This window comes from Buceros rhinoceros, unplaced genomic scaffold, assembly GCF_000710305.1.
Source record: "Buceros rhinoceros silvestris isolate BGI_N320 unplaced genomic scaffold, ASM71030v1 scaffold11956, whole genome shotgun sequence".
In the NCBI taxonomy this organism is placed as follows: Eukaryota; Metazoa; Chordata; class Aves; order Bucerotiformes; family Bucerotidae; genus Buceros; species Buceros rhinoceros.
The window spans coordinates 24,446-33,390 of record NW_010419423.1 but is presented as its reverse complement, the minus strand read 5'-3'; the positions used below and the strand labels follow the sequence as shown (position 1 = coordinate 33,390).

The window sequence follows — 8,945 nt, the reverse complement described above, 5'->3', positions numbered from 1 at the left end:
CCCTACACGTAACAGCAGTTTGGAAAGTCTTCTGAAACAGCATGAGTCCTCACAGAGGAAGTCAACATTCTTCAAGCACTGCTCCAGTTTACAATTTTCACTCGTTGAGAGGTGCCTGCCTTGGTCAGTCTGAGCCACAACCTCTTTTATGAAGAGCAATGGGTGTCTCCTACACAGAACAGCCATATCTTGATTCCCGATAAAATTTCTCCTTCTGCTTTACTGAAAAAATTCCAACCAACTATGAAGAGGTCCACGTGGATAAATGGTTCCAGCCAAGAGTCTTGCGAGTTTGCCACCCCCAAACACGTTCTGCAGAAAGGAAGCCAAACAGCACCTACCACATCTATGAGCTGAAGGAAACGTAACTGAAGGTTATACAGCAGGACTCTCAGCCAGGACCTCACAACTGCTTCAGTGATGCTCCTGGGTGACATCCTCTCTGTGGCAGAAGGTGGACACTCATTCTCATCTTTCTCAACACCCTTGAGGCTTTCACTGCAGTTGGCTATAATGAGATGTGACTCCTTGCCCAAGGAAGGACAACAGGATGACTGTTAACGTGAACACCAGTCCTTGAGAGGACGCTGTCAATGACTAGCCACAGAGAAATGTTCTTTCAGAGACCTTCTTTTGAGGTGAACTTCTCCCCCTGATCACTTCATACAGTCACTAGCTGGCATCAAATGCCAATACTGTTAAATAAGATGTCACTTCACCCTTCTCTCACCTCATGTGACCCCAAGCCCACTAACAAGCATCCAGCAGGATACTGGCTTGTGGATGGAGGACACGTAGTTGAAACTGTATCCTTGGAAGAAAACAGATGTGGTGGAGTGAGCATTTTGAGGAACAGCTTTTCTCCGTTTCTGTTGGTTGACTATAACTGGATCATCTCTGGTGCTTCGCTAATGTTGCGTTCTTGCGGGCAGCAGCTGTAAATTGCCGTCTCCAGCTGGCTGTCAGCTTCTGGTATGTTTTACTGTGCCGTGAAACTTCCCCAAAGCTTCCTTTTGGATTACAGCAGTGAAATGTACCTGCCTAAGAAGCTTTCACTGGCCTCCAAGGAAACTTTCCCCGTTTCAGAACATCACAGTGTGTCTTCTCAGTGAGCCCAAATTATCACCTTTGCCCTACTGTAGTGTCCCACCAGATACCAGACCAAGGTCATGGTCTTGACACTCATCTGCTGGGAACTGAATTGCTAGAGACCAGGTAACCTCACAGATTTCCCAAACTGATTAACGGGCTGGGTTATATCAGTAAAATAAAGTTAGACACAAACTGATTTGCATAAAGGACTCTTGGAGACAATTCAAAGGCCAGCTCTGGAAGCCCTGGCCCATCAGAACTGTCACGGTGCCGTATCCAACTGCATGGCACCTTGCTTAGCCTTTGGTGAGAGAAATACGTACCTATCAGAAGTCCAAACAAGACTCAATGGACTCGTTGCACAGGCTCAGGGTGAGAGGATGAAAGGACAAACAACATAGAACAGACTCACGTTCTTGTTGCTTAATTCACTAGTGATGGAACGTCAGCGGTGCTACAAGCAGAGCACAAGTATCTGTAAGGCAGAACAGAGACCGTGCCCAGCTACACCCAGCTCAAACCACTCTTCTGGCACTGTGCTAGTCCCCCACTCAAGATCTGTACTACAAATTCCATTCTTGAAACAAAAAGCCAGTAACTGGATGTCGGGGAAATACTCCTTATTGCTTTGCAGTGGCGGAGGAAAAGGTTATCACTGCTCAGTGGTTTTTTCCCCACCTACTCCACAAAAGTTAAGGATTTAAAACTCAGATACAGAGTGAAATGATGCTCTTTGCTGGACTTGAGCTGTCTTGAAGATATTTTTTACGATGAAATTACTGCAAATATTAGAACACCCCAGATATTTAAGGCTACAGGAATAAGGTCCAGGACTGAGCCAAATCTTATCCATGAAGAACTGAATTAGATACCAAATGGCAGCTACTATGTGCAGCCATAATTTCATAAACACTTCTGACATCTCAGTATACGTACCGCAGTGTCAGCGGGTACATTGTACACCCCATGTATGGTGTGGTAGCAAAGCGGGGGTGTAGCTGCCAGAACTACCACTGTGAATGGATGCACTATCAGAACGTCGGGATGGTCACAGAATGAACCCCCAGCAATTCAAGTTCATCTAGAGCTAACAAGAGCAGCACCAGTACACTCAATACTAAGAAGTTACAGAATGGTCATAAAACAAAAGGAAATCAAATTGTTACCTAAGGGCCATGGGCAGAAAAAACTGGCTAAACGTGAAGGACTGACGTTGCTGTAGAACAGCCCTCTTAGCACCGTTACCGTGTTACCCAGACACCGACGGGCAGCCCAGGTTTTAATTAAATGAATGAGAACGCAGCGGTTGTTAAGGTGAATGTGGCGAGATCATCCTCACCAGCTCAGCTGACAATTTTATGTTGTTTAGGTCAATTAAAGGACTGCGAAGAGGAGGAGGATGGCTGTACTGAAATACCCTCCTATACACTTGTCCTAATATCATGATATCTTTGCTACAGGTCTGCAGGCAGGCTCAATAACCAGCAGGTAGGTTCAGTGGAATTATTTGTTATTAATATATCTTTTGTAGATAAGTCAGTTTGTGCTTTATTTGTATTTTCCAAGTGCCCACAAATTCCCTAACTTTGCTCATTATTCCTAGTACCCATGTCACCATTTAAAAAATAAAACTAATTGGCTTTCTGTGACTGGTATTTTTTCTGTTTTAATGTTCTTAGATACTAATCTAAATTCATGAACCTTGAAGAATTTCCAAACATTTTAATGATTATTCCATTACCTGGAAGCTGCCCTAGGTCACGTTTTAACATTTGACATTTTATTTCACAATTGTTCAAATTGTTTCACTAGCTTTACAGAGAAGTACATTTCATAGGAGCTCAGTAAAAAAATTTAAACTCATACCTCACATACTTTGCAGTTCTGACTGGAAAACTGAAGGGGAAATATATCACATCACTCATTCTCAATTTATAATGGAATGAGAGAAAAAAGGCAGGTCTTCAGAGGGAAGTTGGAAAAATGAAAGTTCAGAATTAATGGATATTAAAATGCTACTTATATTTCATACCAAAATGTCCTTGTCCATTAATCTGAATATGGTCCTTGCGACAGAAACACAACCACCACAAATGAGGAAGACGTAGAGATTAAGCGAAAATGCAGATAGACCTGCATGGATCAGCCCAGTATGACAGATTCAACACGGAGGCTGGGACAGAGCAGTATCTCCACAGAGGCTGTGGAAGTGCCTTGTCCGGCGACTTTAAAACAAGCCACTTACCACAACACACGTAATCCCACACATGACAGGCAGCCTTCGCACAGGAAGCGGCACTGTACGAGCCCTTCGCCTCCAGGAAATGCTTATTACACCCAGAAGCTTGGCTTCTACTTTACTGGTTTCTCGCAGTCTCCCACCAAAGGACGAGCAGTGCAAATGCAGAGCTTGGATGACTGCACCAACGTCCCCCCGCCTTCCACACTCAGTTCTCAGAAGTATAATTTCCATCCTCAGCCCAAGTATCTGACACGACTGACTTCATACACATGACAGACCCAGGTAAGGAGAAAAGAAGAGTAATAGAAAAATGTCATCCTTTGTATTTCTTTCCATCTCCTAATGAATGGACCAAGGACAATGGGAATAGTAATTACAGGGAACACTGAATGACAACTATAATAGAGGCAAACTCTGCAGTGTATTTCATACTCTATTAGCTCCAACAGTCATGAATTCGTAGAAAACAAAGTATCAGAAATATCTACTCATATATTTAGACCCTATTGTTGGCAGAGAAAAGACTGCTGCTTAAGTTTCATCTTCGATAGTTTTGCCTAATTTTTCCAGAGAAGCTACCAGAGAAGTAGAGGCTGTCCACTGCTTTATAAATTATTCTCTCAAGGGAGGGAAATGATTTTGAAGGAGTATTTTGAGAAAATACAAACAGTTCCTTCTCACCTTCCTTCAAATCAGTCCAACTGTAAACCTGGATCAGGTAAAAGCACCTTCCTGAAGTGAACAACAGCTCAAAAAACAAAACCAAAAAGCAAAAAACCCCCCAAAGACCTTATCTTTCTGCTATCCAGCTCCTCGGTCTTGAAAGGAGAAATAGAGAGAAGGGAAAAATACAATTCCATTCCCAAAACGCAGGTGAGAAGAAAAGGTCTGCTTGGCAGTCTTTAGATTAGTCTGGGAGCTCCCACCTCTTTCTGAAGATGCACAACATTGAGCCAAGCCTCCCCGAGACCTCCAAGGATGGACAGTGCACCTCAGCCTCCAGGCTCCAAGAGGAGCCTGCCGGGGTGAAGAAACACCGTGCCGTGCAGGAGGACTCTGCGCTCGATCCAAATCCCACATTATGAGAAATAAGCCCATCTGTAACACAAACTCCTGCCAACTCCTTCCACAGAGTGGTTATAATATCACATGGTGGAAAATCCCACACCGAGTGAGATAATTGTTTGTTATTTCCATGTCTTTGCACTAAGAACCCATCCAGATTCTTCTGTGATAAAAGCCCTTACACAGAAATGCGAAGCCACTGATCTCTGATCTACTCAGATCTATCAGGATAAAGAAAATTATCCCGAGTACCCCGAGCTGAAACACAGTCACTGCTCCACTGAACTCAGAGACTCTCACAAGGAGAGTCTGCGTGAACGGAGTAGTTGCCTCTTTCAAGGATCAGAGAGTTGATGTCCTCAACCACAAACAGCTTAAACTATAAGTCAGTTGGTAAAAGCATCTATTTAACATTTCATCAGTTACAGGAGTGTCCTAATAATGAAACCCAATTATCAGAGTTGTCCGGTATTGTCATGAATTTGCCGCTTTCATCCCACTGAATGCATTTCTGATTGTTCTAACGTAGGCCACCAGCCTTTTGCTCCGGGGATGAGAAGGTCACCAGGAGAAGAGCAGATATGGAGAACGCCGCTGCGGCTCCCCAGCAGAGGGGCCCTGTGCTGCTCTTAGTGCACACCGATCCTGCAGGACAGCCTGAAGGCCTCCTCCTTCCATGGCCCATTGTGGTGGGAACACAAAAGGGAACAAAGTCCAAGCCCTGAAGGGCTTCTAGTGTAAGAAGATAAGTGATACAGGGAAGAGAAAGGCACTGGGACGCATTCGAAAAAGCCTGACTTTTCAATACCTATATCCATTTGTCATCCTTTCAAGCTGCCAAGAGAGAAGAATAATCCTGACCCGCTCCCTTCAAATCCACCCTGCTCTGCTTGAATATTATTTCCAATGTCAATCAAAGCCTGGTTAAGATTTTCCTCTTTTCAAAAAACTATTTCAAAACTGTTATACTCCGCTGGCTTTTACAAACAGGAGTACAATTAGAAAAAAACGGAAAAAGAAATAAAGAAGAAATTAAAAGCAAAATAGAACTACCAGTGAGGATGGAAAACACAGTGAGAATTTAGCTTTTCAAAGTGAGAATTTAGTTACTGTAATTCCTGCCCTTGACAACTGCTGGACATATTTTCATGCAGACACAGATAATGTCCTCTAATTCCACTTCAGGAGTCTATTCCTGTCAGTTAAGCGGTATCTGGAGGTCCCTATGGAGGTGTTCAGTTAAAGCTGATGCTGGCACAGTTTTTTGCTCTTTTCTAGCCATCTGGTCGCACACTGCTGTCAGCTATTTCATCTCAACCTGAGAGGAAGACTGAAGGAGTAAACAAAAATATCAACAAAAGGAATCTCAGGGTCCAAAGTAACCACCGCAATCAACCCTGAAGTTACAATTCCTTCTCACTCACAGAATTCAAACCAAAGAGATTTAATACAAAAAACACCCTCAAAAGGTGGTAACCGGAGGCTGTTTTGAAGCCCCTCTCTGTCCCCAGCCCACAGGCACAGCTGTAAACACACGCTGGGCACCCTCACTGCTCCCTCTCCCCCCACCCCCCTCCTCACAATTAGCAGAGAAGACACAGACCCCTTTCTTCGGTTTGAAACTCGGGCTCCCGGAGGCTGGCATGCCACATTAGTTTACATGCTATTCCATAAAACCTTTTCAGATCAATTTTTCAACGCGAATGCCTCAGTCCTACGCTTTCTCCACGCACTGACTTACACACCAGAATGTGGAAGCCGATGGTCTCATTAAAGCTCCCATATGAGAAAACTCGCCACAGTTTCTATTCCAAGAGACAAGAGTCCCACTACATTAAAATGAAACCAAATCATCCCAGCAAACCTCTTTTTTCCTCATGGTCTTCTCTCTTCTCTGCGCAACGTTGTCCCACCTTACGCACACGCCTAGGTGTGCCATGAGTGCTCCGTCTCCAGTGCACACAGGCTACCCACAGCCCTCCTAAGGACGAAACCGTTCTCATATTTTCTGATCCATGCTCCTGCCACAAACATTCACCGGCAGCACGACAGCTCCAAGAGCAGACATCTGATTCTTGACATTTAAAGATACAATACTGGTGAAAAATAGTGACGCTGCATTAACTGCAAACAGCTTGAGAGGGAGTAGGTGATGTTCTCCTAAAACATATAATCAGAACAAGCAATAATTCCAACCTTTTGGTTTTTTATTTTTGACTCAAAGCCACAAGAAAGAGGAATAGCCAGAGAAACAAATCTGGACACGTTACAAGAACTGGCTTTTAAATGAGGATTTATATTCCATGGAAAAAAGAAAATAGGCTGTTTTCCTGCTGGAACCAGTATTGAGGTACCCCAAAGTTTCTCAAAAGCTTTCATAATAAAGTAAGCAGTAAATGAAGGCAAATCTTGAAATTACAGAAATCAAAGAATTTGTATCCTGGTAACATTCAGTTAATTGACATTGTAATGCAAAAAGCAAGCACTACAACATCAAATTCCCTATACCCCTACGGTGACTGCCTTATGAATTCACAAAGTACACAGAAAGATCTTATTTTTCTCCCATGAAAAAAAATGAAGCCTGTTCCAACATGAACTCCAGCATTCAAATACTGAATGCTGGAAAAAAAGAAAGAAGGAAAAGAAAGAAAGCAAGAATAAAAAACAAAGCAAGAATAAAAAACAAAGCAGGAAAAATAAAAGGAGAAAGAAGAAAAGAAGAAAGAAGAAGAAAAGAGGAAAGAAGAAGAAAAGAAGAAAGAAGAAAGAAGAAAGAAAAGAAAGAAAAGAAAGAAAAGAAAGAAGAAGAAAAGAAGAAACGAAGAAAGGAGAAGAAAGAAGAAGAAAGAAGAAAAGAAGAAAGGAAGAAAGAAAGGAAAAAAATGACCAGATGGGTTTTTAATTCCAGCCGCATTATCCCCCACGTGCTGCTCAGTGAGCTCTTGCGCAAGCCGAACCTTCGGAGCAAACCTCCCCCCCAGTGCCTGGGCAGCGGCAGAGCGCAGTGAACCGCCAGCAGCTCTCCACACTGTACCTGCAGGTACTGACATGACCGCTCCTGTTGACACGTCTCGGCCTTCACCACTGTCTGGTCCATGTTAACTGACGCCTTCTGGTACACTTCACGGGCTCTGCTCACGGTTAACGTGGAGGACCAAGAGCTTTTCTTCATTAACTGGGAGTCCAAATTCACAGGCAGGTTTGCACAGGTAGAGCACTTGACGTCATTATTGCTTCTGGATGACTTCACAGTATGTTCACTAATAGTGTTATAGGCTTCCATAAAGTACTGGGAAGAAGAACGATCAGGGCATCTTCCCATGGTCATGACCCCACTGGGACCATGGTAAATGCAAACGTCATTGTCCAAGTTGTCATCTGAACTCCACCATCCTGATGCATTGGATCTGGGCTTACCTTCTGACCGCCTTTCTTTGCTCTTGCTGCGCTTCCCATACCTCATCGTCTGCGACTCCTCTGGGCTCGCTTTGCCCCCGTTGACGCTCCCCTTGGATGGTCCCTCCAGCGAATGGGACTTGGTGAAGAGCTTTTGGACAGAATGAACCAGGTGCCGGATCCTGCCTGGGCTGTCACTGCGGTGCTCCATGGCAGTCCGCTTGTACTGCAGAGTGTGGTAGCCATCCCGGTTCAGAGGCAGCTGCCGCTCAAACTGGTCCAAAAGGTTGGCGGGAATGCGGTTGGTCTTGTTGGCAGTTCCGTGGGGAACGAGAGCGCACTCGTCCTTGAGTTCGTGGTGGGAACTGTAATGTCTCCGGGGAAACGTGCTGCTGGCAATCTGATCGTTGTAGGGCACCATGCATTCTGCCTGAAAAGAGTTCCTTTGGGTGTAGTAAGGGTGGTCGGCAGGATGGGGGTCCATTGGGTTTAACAAATATGGCTTCCTGTCCGGGTGGTGCGGCAGGCTGTCACACGGAGGGTCACAGGCAACCCCATGGTGATGACTGCGGCTGCTGGATAATCCCTTCATCGTCAGTGTGAAGCGAGTCCCAAAGTCATCTAACACGTATGGCTGTGCAACGGGCAGAGCTCAGAGAAAGGCCTGCAGAAACACAACAGAAGCCGTAAGATACTCCAGAGAAGAGTAAAAACCGCATGTGCACATCAGCACCTGCTTGTTACGGTCAAAACCACTGGAATAAACATTCTGCGATTCATTTTATTGCTTAGTCTCACCCACATCCAACACAGCGATAGGGGACAGCTCGACAACACACACACAAAAAATTATCTTGTTCCACCAGCTGGAAAACAATGCAAGGAAATTTTTCTGATGGGAAATTCCATATTGTCCATGAACCCACACAAGGCGAGTGTCACCACCTGGACTCCAGAACCTCAATTCTGAGAACATTCATGGACAGGGGCCTCCCAGAAGGCCCTAACTGCTCTTCTTCAGGTTTTCAGGGCCAAATAAATGCACTTTAAAAGCTCTCATCCTTAACAGAGTGCTTCCCGGGCTGCTCTGGGCCACAGAAAGGGTGCTGCAGTGATGGGATTCTTCAACACACGCCTGTCCAGGGCT

General features: G+C 44.7%; 1 protein-coding gene across 2 annotated transcripts in view; it reads right to left on the bottom strand.

Annotated features, from left to right (window-relative positions):
- DLGAP1 (discs, large (Drosophila) homolog-associated protein 1) overlaps positions 1-8,390 on the bottom strand; it is a 121,258-nt gene extending 112,868 nt beyond the window's left edge. For both annotated transcript variants that reach the window (XM_010138913.1, XM_010138914.1), the window contains exon 1: positions 7,437-8,390. In XM_010138913.1, the coding sequence (XP_010137215.1) occupies positions 7,437-8,390 (954 nt within the window). The remainder of the gene's footprint in view (positions 1-7,436) is intronic.
- Positions 8,391-8,945: the final 555 nt, after the last annotated feature.